Raw genomic sequence first — 26,048 nt, forward strand, 5'->3', positions numbered from 1 at the left:
ACACACACAGACACATACACACACACACACACACACACACACACACACACACACACACACACACACACACACACACACCACACACACACACAAGCAGAGAGGGAGCTGTATTGGCAAGTGAGCTGCATGTCAATATCCCCAGACACACACACATACACACACCCACACACACACACGTGCAAACACACACACACACAAAAGAGAAGGAATGAAGGAATGATAGCTGATGTCATCTTGATACAGTGTCATATTAGGCCTAGACTACATGCTTTTTTCCGCCCATGGGCTTATTTGGTTGTGATTGTGAAAAGACGGTTTGGGCGCCCAGTGTTTTTCCATGTTACAGGTACTGACTGACACACACAAGCAGAGAGAGAGCTCTATGGGTAGGTGTGTGTGTGTGTGTGTGTGTGTGTGTGTGTGTGTGTGTGTGTGTGTGTGTGTGTGTGTGTGTGTGTGTGTGTGTGTGTGTGTGTGTGTGTGTGTGTGTGTGTGTGTGTGTGTGTGTGTGTGTGTGTGTGTGTGTGTGTGTGTGTGTGTGTGTGTGTGTGTGTTAGAGGGCCAGTTGGACAGGGTTATGGGGCTATTCCATTGGCAATCTCAATCAAGCCCAGCTAAAGTATTTGAAATGTTTTGGTCTGATAATGTTACCTGACAAGCCCACATTTCCAACCAAATCCCTGAATTTATGGAAGAAGTTACTGAAGATCTGGGAATGTCAGTCGCCAGTCTCGGAATGTCCATTAAAATATCTCCTGTCATGTTTTTTTCTTCTTCTCTTTTTTAATTACGACCATCCCTTCCCTCTTTTATTTGAACTCTTTCTTTGCTGGCCTGAAAGAGACAGAAACGCATTCTTCGCTTTCTGTCTCATTTGAACATTGACCTGGGGGACTTTTGTCTTCACTGTCTATTTTTCTATGTCCTCAAGTCAATATCCTTCCCCCAGGTCTTTTTTTCAATAACACCCCCCCCCCCCTCTCTCTCTCTCTCCCTCTCTCTCTCTCTCTCTCTTTCTTCATCTGTTCAAGTGGTAGTTCTGCCTAGCATCAATGCCAACCAACTCAACCTCTGACCAGCCTGCCATTCAACTTCAAAACAGCTTTAAGTTATTAGCCTCCAGATTTCATTTTTCCCATGAAGCAGCCTTTGCATCCATCGGAAAACACCTGGGCTGGGGACCTCAGAACTAAATTTATACCTGTTAAATATAATCCCAATATGACACATTTCTATGTCAAACACCAATCCAACAATCAATCCGCTAACCGTCAAAACTCAAGTGAGTCTACGGGCTTGGCGAGGAACGGGTTAGTGTACCCCCCCTTCGTTTCACCCCCCCCCCCCATCCTGTCTCGTCCCCCCTTCTTTTCGGAGGGATATATAATGGAGGTTGGGACTCTGTTGCATCTCAGCATCACTCGTGGACACTAATCCACTGTTCACTCGTTTACTTAGAAAGGAAGAGGGATCAACAAAAGAGAAGAGGGGAGATATGAGGTCTCTACTGAAGCTGGTTGTTCTGCTGTTCTGTGTCCAGAGAGGAGAGGGACACTGGCTGCGCTCACTACTCGGTAAGGACAGAAGGGGGTCACGACTCACGACCTTTGACATTAGAGATGGGACAGGATAGAATTTCTTCCTATTTTCATCAGTTTTGTACTGGGTTATATGTATCTAGATATTGTTGTGTACTTTGAGATTGGTTTACATCAGGATGATGTTTGAAACTGGGACTTGAGTGATAAGGCATACACAGTCACTGGAGAATTTTTAGAGAATATCGTGTGATTTCTGTTCTGAGGTTTTTCTGTGGGTAGCACTGACTATCAGTCTACTGCAGTCTATAGTGTAATGATATCTGGTCCAAGCTGGTGTGTTGAGTGTTTTAATAACCCTCTCTTTTTATCTCCATCTTTCAGAGCAGCGAGGGCAAGCATCATCCCCCCCATCAGAGGAGGAGAGGAGAGGTGGAGGAGGAGAATCCAACAAAGGGAACGACAACAATAAGAACACAGAAGGTTCCGGATTTGGAGTAGAAGACCAAAGGGGTTCTGTCCCATCCCCAGCCCCAATCATCCCAATCCGGTACCGCCGCTCTTCAACCCAGTGTCGTCTCCGCTCCATCCTCCTCCAGGTACGAGAGCTGGGTCTGGGCTACGACGCGGACGAGACTGTCCTCTTCAAGTACTGCAGCGGAGACTGTCCCCGTGTCCGCTCCAATTATGATCTGACCCTGACCAACCTGCTCCTGAGGGGGGCGCTGCCCGAGCAGAGTGGAGAGCTGTGGCAGAATGGACCATGCTGCAGGCCCACCCACCATGAAGATCTAGCCTTTTTGGATAATGCCCATCGCTGGCACAAAGTGGAGAAGCTGTCGGCTGCAGGGTGTAACTGTGTGGGTTAATGAGGAGGAGCTGGACATGAAGGGGGAGGGCCGGGGACTGAACATTCACTTTTGGGCCGTGGCCATTGGCTGTTCAGAATGCAATGGGAGAGGCATAGAAGCTCAGGCTGTGCTGTAAACATTGAGATCCAGGAGGAAAGAGATTACGGATGTAGCTATTATTTGCTAGAAAGAAATGCATTCATTTTGCGTATGTATATTTATTTAAAGTTGCTTGAATGGATCTTATTTTGCTGCATAGATGAAATTAATAGTGGTTAACACTATGGTTGATTGAGTAAAATTGTAAAATTGTCAGCAAACCAACAAGGTATTTATGTAAAATAAATAATTTATTTATTTGAGATGATTCCTGTATGATGCTACTTAATTTATTTTGTCCATGTGCCATGTTCATATGTACAACTCGTAATAAAGACAACCATATCTACATGTTTTATGACCAATGTTGGTGAGTGATATTACATTTTCCCTCATGGCTACTAAGAAATATATATTAGAGCCTAGGATTCATTTGGAAAACAAGAAGGGTTTATTCAAAACTCATCATTTACAAAAAAAATGTACAATATAAATAAAAACATTATTGATAACACTGGGACATCAGCGATACTTTCATTGATATATTCCAGATTTTAGCCATGGAAGCAACGGCACGTCACTTTTCAACCACACAACCATTTCCCTCAACCAAAATCTGATCCCTGACCCAAGAACAGACAGTTCATGTACAGTAGGGAACTCATCAGTTCATGACTCTTGTCCTTTCTGTAATCATTATCTAATGATTACTCTGCTTTTTCCTGTTGAACAACGACCACGTCCTCCTCAGTTTCCTCTGGCTCCACCCCCCACACCTGGACACGCCCCTCCATGGCTGTGAGGAGGCGGGTCTCCGAGGGATGGAAAGACAGCGATTGGACGACAGCCTTCCCGACTGGCAGCTTCAGCGTCAGAGAACCCTGAGAGAGAAACAAGAGATGTTCAAAAATCGAAAGAATCTAACACCAATAGGCACACAATTCTGGTACTCGAGCAACAGGGGTGCTGCTCATGTTTTCATCCTTAATAGCGAACATACTAAGTTCTTGAATCTGCAGCGGTTAACATTTACAGATAATGCTGTGCTATTCCGTTTCAAATACGATCCAGTTAGCAAAATCAATAAATCAAATCACTTAATTTTAATAGGTAGGGGAGCTATCTATTAAATTAACAAATCATCTATCCCTCGTACCTCTACCAGGTCCCAGCAGTACACGTGTCCGTCCTCAGAGCAGCTCAGTACGTGAGTATCCTTACTGGACAGACAGCAGTCCAGCTTGTAGCCCTTCATCTTGTGTCCTTTATACTCTCCCAGCATCTCCCCTGTGCTCTTGTCCAGTAGACGCACGGTGGAGTCCAGGCTGGAGGTCAGAGTGCACTGGGCGTCCGCACTGAAACACACACACGTGATGGGGCCTGGAACACAGAGACAAACACATAACAAATCAATGCGACTGAAGGTGGTTTAGGTACAGAAGTTAGTGATAGTTAGTACAACAACTAGTTGGTAAGACTAGATACTGACTGTTGATGAAGTCCACATGCAGCTGGCCCATCCGCAGGTCATACCGTCTCACTCTCCCATCCACTGACCTGGAGAAAGACACGAGATAGAAAAGATACTTAGAGGACTCTTCTATAAGAATGAAACTGAAATAAACAGAAAGGTTCAGACTTGGTACTGACCCAGTGAGCAGCTCGTGTTCAGACACCTTCAGACTGCTGACACCATCTTGAGCCTCGTCCAGAATCTGGATGGGGTCAAATTTTCTGGACCTGGTGTCCCAGCAACGCACTGTACCATCTATGGAGCCTAGAGACCGACACGCACGCACGCACGCACGCACGCACGCACGCACACACGCACACACACTTGATATGGGTCCTGTTGTGGATGAGCAGGACAATGCTGAAACTACAGACCTGGTTGCAGAGGTGACTGAGATTCACTTTGCTGAGAAGGGATGGAGGAACGAGAAAACTCACCAGATAAAATGACTGTAGCTTCTTCATTGAACTGGACACAGTTGACTTTCTGCAAACAGAGAGACAGGCCAGAGGCAGAGCCATATCCATGTAAATAAATGGCTCTACTTAGAGGTTTTGTTGTTGTATTCTTTCCTGTCTCTATTCCTTCATCATGAACATCTCTTTCTATATTTGTTTCTGACCCACCTGACCTCTTCGACCCGCCTCTTTCCCCCTCCCCTCTAAAACTCTATCTCCATCTCCTTCTCTGTGAAACAGGAAAATATAGTTTTATTGTTTTCTCTCACCCCCGCGTGACCCCTGAGTTTCCGGGTGACCTGTCCCGTGGCGACGTCCCAGAGGATTACCGTCTTGTCCGAGCTGCAGGAACACAGCTGGCTGTTGTCATAAGAACTAGGGAAGGAATCGATGGTAAGACACACACCATTACCTCAGATCATATTCCCCCAGGGGCCCAGAGGCAGCAGGGAGACAGTGAAGGACAAAGCAGGCAGATGGATAGAGGAAGACTACACAAGCAAGCATGTAGATTGATCACATAGAGAATGACCCGCAGAGGTCAAGACTGACACAGAGTAAAGGACACAGAAGGCAGATGGATGGATAGGGGAACATAAACAAGAATACTGAATGAGTAAAGAATGTGCTACTTCTTATCTATCAACTATACCGTATGTATCCATTTCTAATGCAAATCTCCTACTTCATATAGGGGAACATACAGGCATTGGCGTCTGCACATAGGCTAGCTATCACACTGAAAGAGAACGCTTAGTGAAGTTAAGTGCTTCCCACTCAATCAGATCTAGGATCAGCTTTATTTAACCCAAATCTGGCCTTTACCAAACACATTCCTCAATAAAGAGTTCCTCAATCAGCTGTCTGTATTGCTCTAGAGCAAGGGTCTACAACAGGTAGATCTACAAATAGCTCTCAGCCCACCCGTGAGTAGCTCGCCAATCAATTCTGAAAGTGCGTGCATTTTTAAAATGTGTTCCATCGCAAACGGTCATAAACATAAAGCTCCCGGCTACTATCCAATCAAAGCCACAGTGACATTATCCCACCCCTGGTTAGCCACTACTGGCTTCAAAATCCAAACTTAGCACAATATCTGCCAATTCATTTCCAGCAATATTGCTGTATGTTTAGTGCACGCGTTTGTCTATCACTCTGTTTGTAGGAAAGTTAACAATGATGATAACCGTCTTGTGGGTAGACAGAACGTTTTTGGGGAAAGTCTTTCTCAATTAAATGTTAAGTGCAAAGTAGGCTTACCTGACAGAACTATATTATGATTATTTGTATCAGTTGGGTGGCGATTGTTTTGCAAACCCTGCCATGACGTGCTGCAGCAGTAGTCTCAGCAGAAACATCGCTCAACTGACACATTCCTCTCTACACTAAAACATTTAAATGAATAGATTTTTTTTCTTCAGATGTGATTTAAGCACTGACATGGACTCAAAACAACCATTTTCAATGTTTCTCTTTGAATAATTGTAATATTGAGAGTTGTTTAAAAAAATATTTTACGAGGTATATTGACATAAAACACATCTGTTGTACACCTAGGACCCGGGGAAGAGTTGCAGGTCTCATGCCAGAACAGGATGGAGACCCCTGCTGTAGAGACACCAAATCATCACATTTTAGACCGTTCTGGAGACCAAAAAAACTCTAATCAGATTGAAAAATGTACCTAACTCAGTGGAGATGAGAGGGATCTCCAGAGTAAGCCATCCCTGAGACCGGGTCTGGTAACTCGTACCTCTGCAGGTTAACAATTAACTAACGGACCGCACAAGTTTATGCAAGAGGGCTTTATAACCAAAAAGAGCTCAATGCATCGATCTACAAGACTTCAAAGAGGGCCAGCGTACTTTCTGACACAGGTTTGTGTAATAATACAGACCCATCAGCATCTAGCACCTCGTATCCATGGCCACTGTACGTCTTCAGTAGTGTCCCTCGACTTACACTCCACAACTTCAGAGACTTGTCACTGCCGCAAGACAGCAGGTAGTTACCATCAGCTGAGAAAGAGAGGGAGAGGGGTGGGGGAGAGAGAGACAGGGAGGGAGAAAGAGGTGGGTCAAGAGAAAATGAGAGGATGAAAAACACCGAAACACGTTATGTAGACACAGCCTCTCATGACATACACAAGCAGCTCCAAGGTGACCAAAAGTCAATGCACCTGACGGTATGGGTGTTTGTTTGAGTTCTCACCATTGAATCGCACAGCTCTTACAGCCCCTTGTTGGCAGTCTATGGTCCTGAGAAGGTGTTGGGGGAGCTGAGGGACCTCAGGTTTGGGCTGGGGAAACGACATTTCACACTTCTGCCTGTAGAAAGAGAGATTGAAACATATAGTTATTATTTTTCTCCTGACTTGAGCATCAACTACGTTAACGTTAGTAGTGGAAAGAGCAAGTGCTATGGAAATAGCATCATGGAACTTGGATAGATATCTACCTGAAATACCTTGCTTGTTCGCTTTAGTTTGATGAGAGAGCAATCATTAACTGACTCATATTGATTTCTGTTAGCTAACAACAAACGAACAAGTACTGTTTTCCCCCTCCAGTTTATGCTCCACAACGTCGATACTTTTGCAAATGTGTAGTTTACTTCCTGTCTGTGATAATCGTTTCGTTCCGGGTAAAAGCATTTGTGTCAAAATAAAAGTCCGAACATTCTCCCTCCGCATTGAAAGAGTCCTTCGCGTACTTTAAAGCTTTTATTTTGAAATGCATCCATCGCACGGCGGAACTGATAGGCCCCGCCCCTTCCTTCACCGAGCTAGCTGACGGGTCCCACTCCACACCGTTTTGCCACTAAATTAATCCTTAAAAATAGCTCAACAAGAAGGACATTATGTCCGCAAACAATATGTCAGGCCCACAAAGGGTAAACAAAATTATCCGGTGAGTACAATTGAGTAAATGTCGTTGGGTTTGCTCGCTAACATTGCTAACGAGGTAGCTACTTAGCTAAATCACACGTCATCAGCACTATTCTAACGCGATTATAGACTAGCTAACAAGCTAGCTAGCTAGAACGCCTGTCATTTTGTGAACTAACTAGATGTTGTTACGCTGACGTATAGCTAAGTAAGGTAACTAGTTGCGTTATTTGTGGTAGGGTCATTCATATCTTGGTTGTTGTTGTTACAGATACAAGCCCCCCAGCACGGAAGCAAACCCCACCCTGGAAGACCCGACTCCAGACTACATGAACCTACTCGGCATGATCTTCAGCATGTGTGGCCTGATGCTGAAGGTGACCCAGAGACATCTGTTTTTACCACACTGACACACACACAGACAGATGACCTTGCCCCTCCCCCATTCATTGTGTGTGTGTGTGTGTGTGTGTGTGTGTGTGTGTGTGTGGTGTGTGTGTGTGTGTGTGTGTGTGTGTGTGTGTGTGTGTGTGTGTGACCTCCCCAAGGAGAAGTTGCCCCACTGTGTTCCCACCTACCCTCCCCATTTACGGATTAAAGTCTACCACCTGGGGGGGGCAAAGCCAGCCTTTCAACTGAGTGGTTTATCCTAGAAGGGTGTGTGTGTGTGTGCCCCCAAATCAACTGGAGCCAGTACTTTCTGTCACATATCCCTAATTGACTGTGTGTGGTGCTGGGTGATACACCGTTACACCCACCTAGGTAATGTGATGGTCGACTACTCTACAATTGGATGAATTATCACTACGTCCGATAGTGGAGTTGATGAAAAGAGGAAAGTCCAGCACACCGGTAACCTTGACACTACCAACTATTTAATGGCTCTTTTAATCACCACCTTTCCCTCTAACTGCTGCCACTGAAATCAGGCCTAAAATGTTATGTAGAGTGTATATAACCAGTGTCCCTGTGCTAGCATAGCAATGTATCTTCCTTTACTCTCCCTGTCCTCTTACTGAGCTCCAACTAGTGATCCTCTGCTTCGCAAACACACGTGACCGCCCGCTTGACAACATACTAGCCAGGCACATATACAGCAATGCTAATGGTGACATTTCAAGCAGTGGATTGAAATTGCACTATGATCTTAACCTGTTACACATAGACACATTATCTTACACAATACATTAGTAACTGTCTGTCTATGCTACAGCACTTCTTCAGCCTCATGCAGAAAAGCTGACACACACACAGCACATTATAAAGTATAGTATGTATGTCATTTTGTGGTCCTTAACCTTCTGTGTTGTGTGTTTCAGTTAAAGTGGTGTGCGTGGATAGCAGTGTACTGCTCCTTCATCAGCTTCGCTAACTCCCGCAGCTCAGAAGACACTAAACAGATGATGAGCAGCTTCATGTGAGTAGAACAAATATGTGTGTGCCTCTCTCTCTCTCTGTGTGTACGCGTTCTCTCTTTTATCAAGTCTCATATTTCCAACCTACCCAGGGTCTGTATGCGACTATGAGGGCGAGTGAAAGAGAAGTGTAAAAAGTGTCTGCTATTATGCCAAGATGCAGAGTTATTTATTATCTGTCTCATAATGGCTTACTGTTAATGTATTAACTATAATACCAGGACGCAACAGGAAGTTAGTTTGGCAGCTCTTTTTCTGCCTGGGGTGTATTCCCTAGGAACCAGGGAATAACCTGAATGTGTCCAATAAAAAACACTTTTCATTGCCAAATGTTTTCCTTTGCAAAATGTTATGCGACGGATTGCGCTAATGAATGCACTCATGGCAATAAAACTGAAGACGCAGGAAGTTAGTTTGGCAACGCTCGGCTCTACCTGGCATTGTGACATGAGATGGGGCTCAGCTTTAATGTCCAAAAGCTTTTAACATTGACCTCCAGGTGTTGCATTTACCCATAACAATTTACTACAGCAGATAATACCACTCACTTTGTGGGAGCGTGTGTGTCTGTGTGGCATTTTTCCAGGGAAAGTAGTGTGTGTGGCTCTGCAGGTAAAGTAGAGAGTGTCAGGACATCAGTAGTAGATGCCTCCCAGTCCATCACCTAGATTAGTTTTTTTTATTAAAGATTGTCTCTATGCCCTCCTGGCTGGTAACACAAACTGTGTGGATCAGCAAAATGTTGTTGAAGTGTTATATGCAGCAAATGCAATAGGCCTAATCACAATGGAAATATATGAAGTTTTATATATATATATATATATATATATATATATATATACACACACACTGATCCAAGGTCGGTTTGGTTTTTATTTTATAGTGAAGGTTAAGATCTAAGGGATGATAAGCTGATCCTAGATCTGTGAAAAAAGGACAAAGTGTAACCACCGAACCTGAAGGCACTGAGGCTATATTAAAGATGCTTCTGCTGAGCAATCTCTTCAATATTTATTGCTAATTAATTTTTATTTTCTTCTCATCCTTTTTTTTCTTCAATCTCTTCTTCTTTCGATCAGGCTGTCCATCTCAGCCGTGGTGATGTCATACCTCCAGAACCCCCAGCCCATGTCGCCACCGTGGTAACCAAGGACCAATGACGGGGGTGCCTTGCAGGAGAGGGGCGGTTCCAGACTGAGAGTGGGAGACGGACTCCTGACTCGCCCACTGACCATCTGGGAGAGAGAGAGAGGGAGGGATGGATGGCTGGAGAGAGGAGATGGATGGATGGAGACAGAGAGGGGGAAGGGAAAAAGATGGATGTATTGAGAGGAAACAATGGTGGACATGAGGCAAGATGACCAGGTGGTCCTGGTTATAACTCCCTGTTTACTCTCCAAAATCACTCTCTTCCTGGAGATATAGCATGTTTTCTATTGAATTGTCTGATTCACCCGCTGTAAGCTGAGCTCTGTTAGTTGGAAATAAAGATTGAAGGTTTTATAAAGTCACTATTTTGTTTGTCCTGTTACATGTGTGACGGGGGTCACTGTGCTTAGCTGTACCGTACCACTTCATCCCGCTGCAGCTCACACTGAGACCAGAACCCGGGGCCCCTGCCTCGCAAACACACGTGACCACCCTCATGAAACACCTTTAGCCAGCTGTGCCACCGAAAAGGTATCAGTTGGATTGGTATTCCAAGCTGAGGAGTTTAACCAATTCAGGTCCGTTACACATGCATGTTCTGATAACGTCTTGGATCATTAGGCCCAAACACCACTGCCTTCCAAAATCTGACGCAAGAGCTTACATTGAGCAACTGTTATGAAAGTGACTGTGTGCCTCTCTAGGCAGTCACTAATGTGTACAATCTCACTCTGCAGTTTAGCTCTGGGAATAGCAACCTCAGTCCTAAAAGGTCCCCCACCACACTCACACACAGGACATAAATCCTCACTCAAGCCCTCAGTCTGTCCCTGTCTAATCACTATCTAGGCACTGCTCTCCACCACACGCTCTCTCCCTCCAGACTGTGTGTGTGCCTGCTGATGACAGAGCAGAGAGAGAGAAAGGCAGAGTGGGGAGTCAGCCGGATCTGAAGCTGATTTAGTAGACTTATAACTCACATCCGACCAGCCTAAGGCAGATCTGCCCCAGCAGAGTGGGCACTTCTGTGTTCCTGAGTTTGCACTGACTTGGTGGGGGGATAGAAATGCCAACTGGCACCTTTTTGGAAGGGAGTAATTGAGTTTTTCCGCTTTGGTAGTTTATTGCTGTTTATCCCCCTTGTTGTTCCCATGTGTATCTTTGTGGGGTTTCAAAACACAAATTGGACTGTTTTTGGAAGGTACCTTAACTTTTTCTCTGACTTTCCAAATGTTGTTTATTGTATCAAAAGTGAAAACCTAGTCAGTTGTCCAACTGAATGAAGTCTTCCTCATTTAACCCAACCCCTCTGAATTAGAGAGGTGTGGGGGGCTGCCTTAATCAACATCCACAGCTTACGGGGAACAGTGGGTTAATTGCCTCACTCAGGCGCAGAACAACAGATTTTTACCTTGTCAGCTCAGGAATTCGAGCCAGCAACCTTCCGGTTATTGGCCCAACACTCTAACCACTAGGCTACCTGCCGCCCTGACAGAAGAAAGAAAGAGGATATTGAATTTGTTGCATCTGCAGTTATCGCCTCTTTTGATCAGTGGGGTGGGTGTATTTTTTTGGTTATTAAAATCTTGAATAGAACAGAAAGGCCCGCACACTGAATATGCTGCCAATTACCACTTGTGCTACTGCTGTAGGCCTATCTCATCTGCCTAATCTTGCCTGATTGGAGATGTGTTGGAAAACAATGATTGTTGTTTACCATTGACCACTAGAGGGCGGAGTTGCTTTACAAATTAGTAAGCAATGAGCATCTCATGGTCTGGTTTCATCCCAAATGGCATTCTTTTCCCTATATAGTGCACCACTTTTGACCAGTCCAGTAGTGCACTATGTAAGGAATAGGGTGCCATTGGGGACAAATCCTTGATGAAAGAACTGGCTCACTTCAGTACTGCTCTCAGACAGTATGGATTAAAACATGCAAAACTCCGAGCACATAACTCTCTCTCTTTGTTGTCTCCACTCTTTTCTCTCTCTTTCTCTTGCTGTTTCTGTACTTTATCTCACTCTCTCGTTGTCTCTGTTTCAGCTCTTTTCTTTCTCCATCTGTCTCCTCCCTCTTTCTCTGTTTCCGCTTTTTCTCTCATTCTCTCTCTTGCTGTTTCTGCTCTTTCTCTCTCTCTCTCTTAATCGCTGTGTCTCTCTCAGTTTCAGCTCTTTCTCTCTCCCTCTGTCTCCACTCTCATTCTCTCTCTCTCTCCCTATCGCTGTTTCTGCTCTCTCTCTATCTCGCTCTCGTACATTATAGAGTTCTACGGAAGGTTAAGGTGTGGTAACAGGTACATGCAATACCACCGTTCTGCTTCACCTTCTTTTATCAAACCATACAATACTCTCTTTATCTCTCATTCTCTCCTCGTCTCTCTCTTTGCTCCAAAGAGAGACCGATGAGTCAGACTGACACAGGCTTTGTCCCAAATAGCATCCTATTCCCTACACAGTGCACCACTGTTGACCAGGGTCCGTAGGGGAGTAGGGTGCCATTAGGGACGTGGCCACAGAGGAAGAATGAATGAAGGTGAATCGTGATATTTGTCTTAAATTTGTATTCTGGCACTCTTTTCTCTTGGTCCTCCTAATGGATCCTATTCTGGGACACAGACCACTTACGTACATCATCTAAATAGGCCCGTAAACAACTGGTTGTGTGTGTCCGTGTGTATTCGTTGGCAAGTTTGTGTGTGTGTGTCAGTTTGCCTGTGTGTGTCCGTGTGTCAGAGGGCCCTCACAGGGTGAGTGATTGGTGACAGGGCTGATGACGGTGAGAGCCTGACTCAGCGTCTTGCCGACACACACACACCCACTCTGCCGCTCCGCTCACTGCCAGCAGGGCAGCGATGTAACCTCCACTCTGGAAATTAGCTAGGTGGGCCACACACACACACTAGATGTAACGACACACACACTCACATAAAACACACACACTCTTTCCACCTCTATTTATCAAATGTATCTTATCTTGCACTTGTCATATAGAGTGATTCATATAGAGTGGTTCATGTAGAGTGATTCATATAGAGTGATTCATATAGAGTAATTAATGTACAGTGATTCATATAGAGTGATTCATATAGAGTGGTTCATACAGAGTGATTCATATAGAGTGATTCATATAGAGTGGTTCATACAGAGTGGTTCATACAGAGTGATTCATGTAGAGTGATTCATGTAGAGTGATTCATATAGTGGTTCATGTAGAGTGGTTCATATAGAGTGGTTCATATAGAGTGATTCATATAGAGTGATTCATACATAGTGATTCATATAGAGTGGTTCATATAGAGTGGTTCATATAGAGTGGTTCATATGGAGTGATTCAAACAACAGAGATCACAACACTTCAGAGAGCACACTGTGTCCCAAATGGCACACTATTCTACAGTGTACATAACATTAGGAACACATCCCTAATATTAGGTTGCAATCCCCTCCCCCGTTTTGGCCTCAGAACAGCTTCAATTCGTCGGGGCATGGACTCTACAAGGTGTCGAAAGAGTTCCACAGGGATGCTGGTCCATCTTGACTCCAAAGCTTCCCACAGTTGTGTCAAGTTGGCTGGATGTCCTTTGGGTGGTGGACCATTCTTGATACACACAGGAAACGTCTGAGTGTGAAAAACCCAGCATTGTTGCAGTTCTTGACACACTCAAACCGGTGCGCCTGGCACCTACTACCATACCCCGTTCAAAGGCACTTGAATATTTTGTCTTGCCCATTCACACTCTGAATGGTACACAGACAGTCCATGTCTCAAGGCATAAAAATCCTTCTTTAACCTGTCTCCTCCCCTTCATCTACACTGATTGAAGTGGATTTAACAAGTGACATCATTAAGGGATCATACTGCAGCTTTCACCTGAATTCACCTGGTCAGTCTGTCATGGAAAGAGAAGGTGTTCCTAATATTTGTACACTACTTGTATAGTGCACTACCCTATGGGCCCGGTCAAAAATAGTGCACTACATATGGAATAGGGTGCCATTTGGGATGTATACCATACTAAACTAAAGGGTTTCCGGGAAGTCTTTGATCAAGTGTGATATTCAACAGAGGGTGGATGTGGGTGAGCCCCTACTGTGTGTCACAGGGATATGGAAACAACTGGCAATAAGGTTGACACATTTAGACTAGAACAACTGCAACACACACGATCATAGTTAAATATTACCCATAGGTATAGTAGCCTGTAATTGGTATAGTAGCCTGTTATAGGTATAGTAGCCTGTTATTGGTATAGTAGCCTGTTATTGGTATAGTAGCCTGTTATTGGTATAGTAGCCTGTTATTCTTATAGTAGCCTGTTATTCTGTAGCCGTAGGTGAGCCTGTTATTGGTATAGTAGCCTGTTATTGGTATAGTAGCCTGTTATTGGTATAGTAGCCTGTTATTCTTATAGTAGCCTGTTATTGGTATAGTAGCCTGTTATTGGTATAGTAGCCTGTTATTCTTATAGTAGCCCATTATTGGTATAGTAGCCTGTTATAGGTATAGTAGCCTGTTTCGTATTCTCTGCATCTCTCGCTCTTTTTCTCTTCAGGCTTGCTATTTTTATTATTTCACTTTTATTATTTCACAAAATAATTCTAACACTAATTCTAACCTTAACCCTAAACCCCTTAGAAATAGCATTTGACCTTGATCTCCCTCCCCAGTTGGTCCATTTTTGTTCATTTACTATTCCTGTGTGGTTAAACACGTCCACACACACACACACACACACACACACACACACACACACACACACACACACACACACACACACACAATCCCCACCATCCTTCATGTGCGCTCCCCAGGCTCAATCACTGAGGTATAAGAACTATGCAACCTGTTTCTTGTGTGAATGTCTCTCCTATTCGCGCGGGTACGCGCATCGAGAGGTAGCCGGAGCACGTACGTTGATTTCTCTCGCACAAGAGAGGAGTGAACGCACATCGCATTTTCCATCATACACCACACACACGCTGCAGGCTCTCTCAAGCTAACGATTCCAGCCAGAGATCGAGACCAGAGAGTGACGGAACGAACAATTGTCTGACACTGAAGCACGGACCAGAAAGCGACTGAGAGGAGGACATAGAGTAGAGAGAGAGTGGAACGAGAGATCATTTGACCAAATATGCCTTAAAAGCCATTTCGGAGGTCCGCCTGCGTGCCCATTGATTACATTCTCGTCCTTTTAATTATTTGTTGCCAACATTTTGATTACAATTTCTCGGTTGTTTGCTCTTGGAGTCAGTGACTGGCACGTTACGGGATGTGTTACGGAATTTGAAGATGGAGTTTTCCTCCCCTGTAGTGGATACGGTGCTGTTCCTCGTCTCGTCCTCCGGTTCATCTCAAGGTCCTACGGTTAGTTACTACTGCACCCCGCCAGCCGCGCAACGAGCCGCATTTATTATCCCACAGGTGCGCTCGTCCTGCTGCTTCCTCCACGCGACGAGGTCGGGTCAAGACCCTTCCGTAACTCTCCGTTCTGCCTCGACGATAACCACCAACTGTCAGGTAACAAGACACACATTCAAATGTTCATTTCAGTAATCCTACGACACAACATTGACCCGAACCGTCCACTATTGTCAATTTGACACCATTCTATCGCCTGTCACACGGCATTTTGATGGATTCGACCACACAAGTATTCAATGTGGTATTTGTGATTTGGCTAGAAGACAATAATAGCCCATGATATATCTGAACGTGTTTAAACAACGATAGCCTGGGAAAACTATTACAAGTTTCAGATGATAGTTTGGAACAAAATACTTAGACATCAATAGGCCAAACCAATATCCTTCTGTTTAGGATATTGAGGTAAAAGAGGACAAAGCTACACATCGATTCAGAACCCCTTGTGATTGGTTTTAGGGCAAGGCCACCTCGGTATATTGACAGTGTATAATGAACATGGCATGGAGTGAATTCAGGTACTGTAGACTGCTAACCTATTCAGTGAGACAGAGGGAGCGGGAGAGGTAGAGACAGAGGGGGGGGGGGGGGGGGTGAGAGAGAGGGGGGGAGAGGAGAGCAGGGGGGGAGAGGTAGAGAGAGAGGGGGGAGAGGTAGAGAGAGAGGGGGGGGGGAGAGACGGGGGGAGGTAGAGAGAGACGGGAGAGACGGGGGGAGAGGTAGAGAGAGACGGGGGGAGAGACAGGGGGAGAGGTAGAGAGAGAGACAGGGGGGAGAGACAGGAGGGAGAGGTAGAGAGAGAGACGGGGGGAGGTAGAGAGAGACGGGGGGAGACGGGGGAGAGGTAGAGAGAGAGACAGGGAGGGAGGTAGAGAGAGAGGGGGGGAGACAGGGGGGAGAGGTAGAGAGAGAGAGGGGGGAGAGAGAGAGGGGGTGGAGAGAGAGACAGGGGAGACAGGGGGGGAGAGGTAGAGAGAGAGGGGGGAGAGAGAGGGGGGAGGAGAGAGAGACGGGGGAGAGGTGGAGAGAGAGACAGGAGGGAGGTAGAGAGAGACGGTGGAGACAGGGGGGAGAGGTAGAGAGAGTTGGGGGAGACGGGGGGAGGTAGAGAGAGACGGAGGAGAGGTAGAGAGAGACCGGGGAGACGGGGGAGAGGTAGAGAGAGAGACGGGGGGAGACGGGGGGAGAGGTAGAGAGAGAGATGGGGGGGAGGTAGAGAGAGACGGGGGAGACGGGGGAGAGGTAGAGAGAGAGACGGGGGGAGAGGTAGAGAGAGAGACGGGGGGGAGGTAGAGAGAGACGGGGGAGACGGGGGAGAGGTAGAGAGAGAGACGGGGGGAGGTAGAGAGAGACGGGGGGAGACGGGGGGAGAGGTAGAGAGAGAGACGGGGGGAGAGGTAGAGAGAGAGACGGGGGGGAGGTAGAGAGAGACGGGGGAGACGGGGGAGAGGTAGAGAGAGAGACGGGGGGAGGTAGAGAGAGACGGGGGGAGAGGTAGAGAGAGAGACGGGGGAGGTAGAGAGAGACGGGGGAGACGGGGGGAGGTAGAGAGAGACGGGGGGAGACGGGGGGAGAGGTAGAGAGAGACGGGGGGAGACGGGGGGAGAGGTAGAGAGAGAGACGGGGGGAAGAGGGAGGCGAAGAGAGACAGACCCTCTTGAGAATGAATTCAACAGCAGTTATCTGAAACTGCATCACACACAGTGCATATATATTTCTACCATGTCCTCTCAACCATCCATTTAAATGATTGCAACCCTTTACAACCCACACAATAATGATAGGATTGGTATCCTTTATGCATATGAAAAGGACATGAAGAACAATGTAGGCCAGTCTACTGCTCTTATCCCCACTAGATTCCTCTTCCACCCACTAGGGTCAAGATTGGAGAGCCACTGGGCTGTCCTCTTCCTGCAGAGGGGGGGTGTGTGTGTGTGTGTGTGTGTGTGTGTGTGTGTGTGACCAGTGCTTAATTTGAACCGCATCCTGGCAGAACAGGATCCGGCACCTCTCAGTTTTGGACTGTTTGGTTCAGGAACCCATTTTCCAGGATCCGGTACATCTCGTGACAATGTGAACATGATAATGAAAGCAATCAAAGTTGAATTCAAGTTGACTCCTCTGTAATTATCCTGGCTGGAGCCCTAAACAACGTAATGTGAAAACTTGCTGGATATTCTAAGAATTGATTTGGGTTTGGGTCCGGGATTGGTGCAACATTGTAGCCTATATAGACCAACGCGTGGCCCTTACTGTGGTGAGAGGGAGAAGAGCGCCTGTATTTGTCACAGAACTAGAATGACAATCACCTATGACCTCTCTCTGCTCTGATACACTCTTAGAAAAAAGGGTTCTTCGCCTGTCCCCACAGGAGAACCCTTTTTGGTTCCAGGTAGAACTTATTTGGGTTCCATGTAGAACCCTCTGTTGAAAGCAACCCAGCATTGAAAGGGTTCTACATGGAACTCATAAGGGTTCTACCTGAAAGCAGTATTTCAAAGGGTTCTCCTATGGGGACAGTTGAAGAACCCTTTTAGGAGCCTGCGTCTCTCATCTCTCCAGCGTTGCACTTCATCATTTATTTATCTTATTGAATCATAGCTGAGGGAAGGGTTCTGGAGGTGCCGCATCTCCCCTGATAAATTGAAATATATTTGCCAAAGTTGTAGAATGTGTTCAGAAGTAAATGAAATCACTGTGAGTAGTACACCAGGAGTAGGCTGACCATTCAGCTGGTGGAGTGAATGTAGTCCAATCACAAGCCATGCCTACAGTCAGGAACACGCAGCAAATCTCAGGCCTTTCACAATATTTCTAAAACAATCGTGGGAAAACACAGGTTGGAAAACAAATGGACCCTGTTGAAAAGTGAAGACTAATCTGTCTGTAGGTTACCAATTTATCAACTAACGAATAGACCTATTGAGCGAACATCATACTTTTACAAAGTTAAGCGAGAGAGAGAGAGAAGCTTTTGGCACGAGTGCATCGGCCATCGCGGATGAGTGAGCTGCACATCATTGGGTGAGTCAGTGAAACTGGAAAGCTTTTTCAGGACTATAATTTCCTCCTCATATTGTACAATATGTCTCCACACACCTGGGCCTAGACTACTGATGGATTCAAGACAAGGTCCTTTTTATTGATCTCAGTTTGTCAGTGTCAAAGTACCCTGTCATTTCCATCATTTGTGAGGTATTAAAAAATGCTGTAGAATTGCATGAAATGTGAATATAAAAGGTCACATTTTCCCTGACCTTTCGGCTACAAAAATGTTCCCCGGGGGGGTGTGTGTGTGTGTGTGTGTGTGTGTGTGTGTGTGTGTTGTGCCTCTACTCTACTGCTCCATGTCAATATGTACAGGTGATGATAATGCAATGCTTTCTTCTTCATACATTCCGGTACCTCAGACTCCCCCCATTTCCACCCCCCTCTCAGCTCACGTTTTGTTCTGGCACCTCCCAGTTTCCAAATGAAGGACAGTGTGTGATACACAGCTTTCCCCTGTAACATATAATTATGACACACAGCTTTCCCCTGCCACATATAATTATGATACACAGCTTTCCCCTGCCACATATAATTATGACACACAGCTTTCCCCTGCCACATATAATTATGATACACAGCTTTCCCCTGTCACATATAATTATGATACACACAGCTTTCCCCTGCCACATATAATTATGACACACAGCTTTCCCCTGCCACATATAATTATGATACACAGCTTTCCCCGGCCACATATAATTATGATACACAGCTTTCCCCTGCCACATATAATTATGATACACAGCTTTCCCCTGTCACATATAATTATGATACACACAGCTTTCCCCTGCCACATATAATTATGATACACAGCTTTCCCCTGCCACATATAATTATGATACACAGCTTTCCCTTGCCACATATAATTATGATACACAGCTTTCCCCTGCCACATATAATTATGATACACAGCTTTCCCCTGTCACATATAATTATGATACACACAGCTTTCCCCTGCCACATATAATTATGATACACAGCTTTCCCCTGCCACATATAATTATGATACACAGCTTTCCCCTGCCACATATAATTATGATACACAGCTTTCCCCTGCCACATATAATTATGATACACAGCTTTCCCCTGCCACATATAATTATGATACACAGCTTTCCCCTGCCACATATAATTATGATACACAGCTTTCCCCTGTCACATATAATTATGATACACACAGCTTTCCCCTGCCACAAATAATTATGATACACAGCTTTCCCCTGCCACATATAATTATGATACACAGCTTTCCCCTGACACATATAATTATGATACACACAGCTTTCCCCTGTCACATATAATTATGATACACAGCTTTCCCCTGCCACAAATAATTATGATACACAGCTTTCCCCTGACACATATAATTATGATACACACAGCTTTCCCCTGTCACATATAATTATGATACACAGCTTTCCCCTGCCACATATAATTATGATACACAGCTTTCCCCTGTCACATATAATTATGATACACAGCTTTCCCCTGCCACATATAATTATGATACACAGTCTAAAGCGAGAGAGAGTGTCAATTAGCTATTGTATGACAGCTATGTAAAATCCCATGCGTCATTCTAGAAGAAGTAAGGTCTTACTTTGTCAAGACAGCAAGCTCTTGGTTGTTCCTTTGTCTATTCAACTCAGGCCCAAATGTTTCTCTGTGTGTGTGTGTTTGTCTCTGTGTGTGTGTGTGTGTGTGTGTGTGTGTGTGTGTGTGTGTGTGTGTGTGTGTGTGTGTGTTTGTGTTTTTGTCTCTGTGTGTGTGTTTGTGTGCTTTTTTTTGTCTCTGTGTGTGTTTTTGTGTGTGTGTGTGGGTTTTTGTCTCTGTGTGTGTGTGTCTCTGTGTGTGTCTCTGTGTCTCTGTGTGTGTCTCTGTGTCTCTGTGTGTGTCTCTGTGTGTGTTTGTCTGTGTTTCCCTCTGTGTGTGTGTGTGTGTGTGTGTGTTTGTCGCTGTGTCTCTATATCTCTGTGTGTCTCTGTATCTCTGTGTGTGTCTGTGTCATACTGTATGTTCAAATTGTGTGTGTATGCAGTATGTGTACACAAGTGTGTCATAGTACATTTTCAATTGTGTGTGTATGTCTATGTTTCTCCCCCCCGAAGGTGTGAGATTGCACTCACACACATTATAGTGCCTTTTATATAGACTAGCCTCTGGACACCTCTTAGGGGTCATTTCTCTTGACTCCATCATCTCTCTCTCCCTCCATCATCACTCCATCATCCCCCTCTCCCTCCATCATCACTCTCTCCCTCCATCACTCCATCCAGCCTTAGAGAACTCTGCCTCAATCTAGGCTCAATCCCAGTACACTTTTAGAAAAGGAGATATCTAGAACCTAAAAGGGTTATTTGGCTGTCCCCATAGGAGAACCCTTTGTATAAACCTTTTTGGTTCCAGGTAGAACCCTTTTGGATTCCATGTACGACCCTTTCCACAGAGGGTTCTACATGGAACCAAAAAGGGTTATATGGGGACAGCCGAAGAACGCTTTTGGAACACTCTTTTCTTAGTGTACCCCCCCACCCCCCCAAGACTGTACCCCCCTAGACTGTACCCCCCTTAGAGTTTTTCACAATGCCTGCACTGGCAGCAGTAATAGCTTATCTTATATTTCTCCTGCAACAAATACGTGCTGACCATATGAGCAATATATGAGAACTGCAAAACAACAATGTGCCCGTAATGTACCTATCCTCTGGCTGTAGTTCAATATGGTGTAGTAATGTACCTATCCTCTGGCTGTAGTTCAATGTGGAGTAGTAATGTACCTATCCTCTGGCTGTGGTTCAATGTGGAGTAGTAATGTACCTATCCTCTGGCTGTCGTTCAATGTGGAGTAGTAATGTACCTATCCTCTGGCTGTCGTTCAATGTGGAGTAGTAATGTACCTATCCTCTGGCTGTAGTTCAATGTGGAGTAGTAATGTACCTATCCTCTGGCTGTAGTTCAATGTGGAGTAGTAATGTACCTATCCTCTGGCTGTGGTTCAATGTGGAGTAGTAATGTACCTATCCTCTGGCTGTAGTTCAATGTGGAGTAGTAATGTACCTATCCTCTGGCTGTCGTTCAATGTGGAGTAGTAATGTACCTATCCTCTGGCTGTGGTTCAATGTGGAGTAGTAATGTACCTATCCTCTGGCTGTAGTTCAATGTGGAGTAGTAATGTACCTATCCTCTGGCTGTAGTTCAATGTGGAGTAGTAATGTACCTATCCTCTGGCTGTAGTTCAATGTGGAGTAGTAATGTACCTATCCTCTGGCTGTAGTTCAATGTGGAGTAGTAATGTACCTATCCTCTGGCTGTGGTTCAATGTGGAGTAGTAATGTACCTATCCTCTGGCTGTGGTTCAATGTGGAGTAGTAATGTACCTATCCTCTGGCTGTGGTTCAATGTGGAGTAGTAATGTACCTATCCTCTGGCTGTGGTTCAATGTGGAGTAGTAATGTACCTATCCTCTGGCTGTAGTTCAATGTGGAGTAGTAATGTACCTATCCTCTGGCTGTCGTTCAATGTGGAGTAGTAATGTACCTATCCTCTGGCTGTGGTTCAATGTGGAGTAGTAATGTACCTATCCTCTGGCTGTAGTTCAATGTGGAGTAGTAATGTACCTATCCTCTGGCTGTAGTTCAATGTGGAGTAGTAATGTACCTATCCTCTGGCTGTAGTTCAATGTGGAGTAGTAATGTACCTATCCTCTGGCTGTAGTTCAATGTGGAGTAGTAATGTACCTATCCTCTGGCTGTGGTTCAATGTGGAGTAGTAATGTACCTATCCTCTGGCTGTGGTTCAATGTGGAGTAGTAATGTACCTATCCTCTGGCTGTGGTTCAATGTGGAGTAGTAATGTACCTATCCTCTGGCTGTGGTTCAATGTGGAGTAGTAATGTACCTATCCTCTGGCTGTGGTTCAATGTGGAGTAGTAATGTACCTATCCTCTGGCTGTGGTTCAATGTGGAGTAGTAATGTACCTATCCTCTGGCTGTGGTTCAATGTGGAGTAGTAATGTACCTATCCTCTGGCTGTGGTTCAATGTGGAGTAGTAATGTACCTATCCTCTGGCTGTGGTTCAATGTGGAGTAGTAATGTACCTATCCTCTGGCTGTAGTTCAATGTGGAGTAGTAATGTACCTATCCTCTGGCTGTAGTTCAATGTGGAGTCGTACTGAAGCAGTTTGACATGTATAACACGACTGTTCTTGCGTTGTGTTGTGAACGAGGGCTCCAGCATGTAGCACCAGTCACAGATTTATTACGTCTGGTTAGGCGCTTGTGACTGTGGTAACCACAGTTACCCAACAATAATACATGTTTACCACTACAAGAATACATGAAAATTACAATACACAATATACTAATCATTTCACAAATGTACCCGATAGGGAAATAGTACGGATAGCACGTCATGCATTGCAGTACGAGCTCGCTGTACAAAATACACAAAACACCCCCAGACACAGTGAATAACCAGCTAACATTAGCTGAAATGATATTCAAGAAAATACACAAAACACCCCCAGACACAGTGAATAACCAGCTAACATTAGCTGAAATGATATTCAACAAAATACACAAAACACCACCAGACACAGTGAATAACCAGCTAACATTAGCTGAAATGATATTCAACAAAATACACAAAACACCACCAGACACAGTGAATAACCAGCTAACATTAGCTGAAATGATATTCAACAAAATACACAAAACACCTCCAGACACAGTGAATAACCAGCTAACATTAGCTGAAATGATATTCAACAAAATACACAAAACACCTCCAGACACAGTGAATAACCAGCTAACATTAGCTGAAATGATATTCAACAAAATACACAAAACACCACCAGACACAGTGAATAACCAGCTAGCATTAGCTGAAATGATATTCAACAAAATACACAAAACACCCCCAGACACAGTGAATAACCAGCTAACATTAGCTGAAATGATATTCAACAAAATACACCACAAACATTCAAAGGGAACACCACTTCTCACATATAATATTCCAGCTACGTTTACAAACACATTGATATCACTTGTACATTCCGCTCTGCACTTAGTAATATAAAAAACAGTTTTGATGTACAGTGCTTTAGAACAGTTAACTTACCGCTGGTTTGGCGCTTGTTGGCTGGGACGACTCTAACTCAAACGCACCTCTCATAAGCAAGCCACGCAAACCAGCCAGTAAGATTCCATGTTTAATAGGTGGAAGCAAGAGAAAACAAAACCCCCCAAAGTCATTGGAGTGGCTAGGGGAATCACCAGTAATAACTCTGTTACACAGGTAACAGTCACATTTCCTTCACTCAGTCATTTTCTGCCATTTCTTGTGGGTTAATGAAGTAGTGGTCAAAACGCATTGATGCAACGGTAGCTAAGACAGGGAGAGGTCTGTCTGTGATAAAGCACCACTCTGATTTCTTGACATCACTATCAACTAAACCAGTCCTGCAGGTCCTAGTTTTGTCGCATATGACTACTGTCCAATCATATGGCCAAGTGCCACAAAAAGGGACATATGCAAATGACAACTGGCCCAGAACAGAGCAGCATGGCTGGCCCTTAGATGTACACAGAAAGCCAGCACTGGTAATATGCATGTCAATCTCTCCTGATTCATGGTGGAGGAGAGGTTGACTGCATCCCTGCTTGTCTTTGTGAGAGGTATTGACATGTTGAAATCACCAAGCTAAGACACCCAGACATACCCCACAAGACATGCCACCAGAGGGCACGTCACTGTCCCCAAGTCCAGAACAGACTATGGGAGGCACACAGTACTACATAGAGCCATGACTACATGGAACTCTATTCCACATCATGGAACTCTATTCCACATCATGGAACTCTATTCCACATCATGGAACTCTATTCCACATCATGGAACTCTATTCCACATCATGGAACTCTATTCCACATCTTGGAACTCAGTCAAGCAGTAAAATCAGATTTGAAAAACAGATAAAACTACACCTTATGGAACAGTGGGGACTGTGATGAGACACACACACAGAGCATTCGCTAACACACACACACACACACACACACACACACTTTAATGTTGTTATTTTGCTGTATTATTGATTTTGTATTGTAGATATGTTGTGGTAGAGTAGTGTGTAATAATGTAGAGTAGTGTGTAATAATGTAGATATGTAGTGGTAGAGTAGTGTGTAATAATGTGTTGTATTGTAGATATGTTGTGGTAGAGTAGTGTGTAATAATGTAGATATGTTGTTGTAGAGTAGTGTGTAATAATGCATTGTAGATATGTTGTGGTAGAGTAGTGTGTAATAATGTGTTGTATTGTAGATATGTAGTGGTACAGTAGTGTGTAATAATGATTTGTAGATATGTAGTGGTAGAGTAGTGTGTAATAATGTATTGTAGATATGTTGTGGTAGAGTAGTGTGTAATAATGTATTGTTGATATGTAGTGGTAGAGTAGTGTGTAATGTGTTGTATTGTAGACATGTAGTGGTAGAGTAGTGTGTAATAATGTATTGTAGATATGTAGTGGTAGAGTAGTGTGTAATAATGTGTTGTATTGTAGATATGTAGTGGTACAGTAGTGTGTAATAATGTATTGTAGATATGTAGTGGTAGAGTAGTGTGTAATGTGTTGTATTGTAGATATGTAGTGGTAGAGTAGTGTGTAATAATGTATTGTAGATATGTAGTGAGAGTAGTGTGTAATGTGTTGTATTGTAGATATGTTGTGGTAGAGTAGTGGTGTAATAATGTATTGTAGATATGTAGTGGTAGAGTAGTGTGTAATAATGTGTTGTATTGTAGATATGTAGTGGTACAGTAGTGTGTAATAATGTATTGTAGATATGTAGTGGTAGAGTAGTGTGTAATGTGTTGTATTGTAGATATGTAGTGGTAGAGTAGTGTGTAATAATGTGTTGTAGATATGTAGTGGTAGAGTAGTGTGTAATAATGTGTTGTATTGTAGATATGTAGTGGTAGAGTAGTGTGTAATAATGTGTTGTATTGTAGATATGTTGTGGTAGAGTAATGTGTTGTATTGTAGATATGTTGTGGTAGAGTAATGTGTTGTATTGTAGATATGTAGTGGTAGAGTAATGTGTTGTATTGTAGATATGTAGTGGTAGAGTAGTGTGTAATGTGTTGTATTGTAGATTTGTAGTGGTAGAGTAATGTGTAATAATGTGTTGTATTGTAGATATGTAGTGGTAGAGTAGTGTGTAATAATGTATTGTAGATATGTTGTGGTAGAGTAGTGTCTAATAATGTGTTGTAGATATGTAGTGGTAGAGTAGTGTGTAATAATGTGTATTGTAGATATGTAGTGGTAGAGTAGTGGTGTAATAATGTGTATTGTAGATATGTAGTGGTAGAGTAGTGGTGTAATAATGTGTATTGTAGATATGTAGTGGTAGTAGTGGTGTAGTAATGTGTTGTAGATATGTAGTGGTAGAGTAGTGTGTAATGTGTTGTATTGTAGATATGTAGTGGTAGAGTAGTGTGTAGGGTGTTGTATTGTTGATATGTTGTGGTAGAGTAGTGTGTAATAATGTGTTGTATTGTAGATATGTAGTGGTAGAGTAGTGTGTAATAATGTATTGTAGATATGTAGTGGTAGAGTAGTGTGTAATAATGTATTGTAGATATGTA

At 44.1% G+C, this 26,048-nt stretch overlaps 2 protein-coding genes across 4 annotated transcripts; one reads left to right on the top strand and one right to left on the bottom strand.

Annotated features, from left to right (window-relative positions):
* Positions 1-2,916: 2,916 nt before the first annotated feature.
* On the bottom strand, positions 2,917-7,085 carry LOC106590526 (WD repeat domain-containing protein 83). 2 transcript variants are annotated; one of them, XM_014181633.3, is made up of 9 exons: positions 6,926-7,085; positions 6,671-6,786; positions 6,357-6,477; positions 4,729-4,834; positions 4,439-4,487; positions 4,139-4,265; positions 3,978-4,045; positions 3,645-3,868; positions 2,917-3,369 (listed from the first exon to the last, which is right to left on the bottom strand). In XM_014181633.3, the coding sequence occupies exons 2-9, from the start codon at positions 6,771-6,773 to the stop codon at positions 3,196-3,198; spliced, it is 972 nt and encodes a 323-aa protein (XP_014037108.1). In that variant the 5' UTR covers positions 6,774-6,786; positions 6,926-7,085; the 3' UTR covers positions 2,917-3,195. The 2 variants fall into 2 exon arrangements, with proteins under 2 accessions (XP_014037108.1, XP_014037100.1); XM_014181625.3 differs by having other exon boundaries at positions 6,917-7,081.
* Positions 7,086-7,199: 114 nt separating this feature from the next.
* Positions 7,200-10,272, top strand: cs056 (UPF0139 membrane protein C19orf56 homolog). Of its 2 annotated transcripts, NM_001140789.2 has the most exon segments (5): positions 7,200-7,368; positions 7,618-7,723; positions 8,666-8,763; positions 9,841-10,088; positions 10,118-10,271. In NM_001140789.2, coding segments are annotated over 4 exon segments (321 nt in total). In that variant the 5' UTR covers positions 7,200-7,318; the 3' UTR covers positions 9,908-10,088; positions 10,118-10,271.
* The last annotated feature ends 15,776 nt before the right edge of the window (positions 10,273-26,048 follow it).

This window comes from Salmo salar, chromosome 02 (assembly GCF_965601325.2).
Source record: "Salmo salar chromosome 02, fSalSal1, whole genome shotgun sequence".
NCBI classification, from domain to species: domain Eukaryota; kingdom Metazoa; phylum Chordata; class Actinopteri; order Salmoniformes; family Salmonidae; genus Salmo; species Salmo salar.

Bases quoted from the DNA above. Each gene is read 5' to 3' on its own strand.
- LOC106590526 (XM_014181633.3), bottom strand. From the start codon at position 6,773: ATGTCGTTTCCCCAGCCCAAACCTGAGGTCCCTCAGCTCCCCCAACAC. The intron at 4,488-4,728 runs GTGAGAGAAAAC...CTCTGTTTGCAG, and splicing joins AACTCAGGGGTCACGCGGGG to AAAGTCAACTGTGTCCAGTT. The intron at 3,869-3,977 runs GTCAGTATCTAG...TCTGTGTTCCAG, and splicing joins GCATGTGGACTTCATCAACA to GCCCCATCACGTGTGTGTGT.
- cs056 (XM_082958410.1), top strand. From the start codon at position 7,319: ATGTCCGCAAACAATATGTCAGGCCCACAAAGGGTAAACAAAATTATC. The intron at 7,724-8,665 runs GTGACCCAGAGA...TGTGTGTTTCAG, and splicing joins TGTGTGGCCTGATGCTGAAG to TTAAAGTGGTGTGCGTGGAT. The intron at 8,764-9,840 runs GTGAGTAGAACA...TCTTTCGATCAG, and splicing joins CAGATGATGAGCAGCTTCAT to GCTGTCCATCTCAGCCGTGG.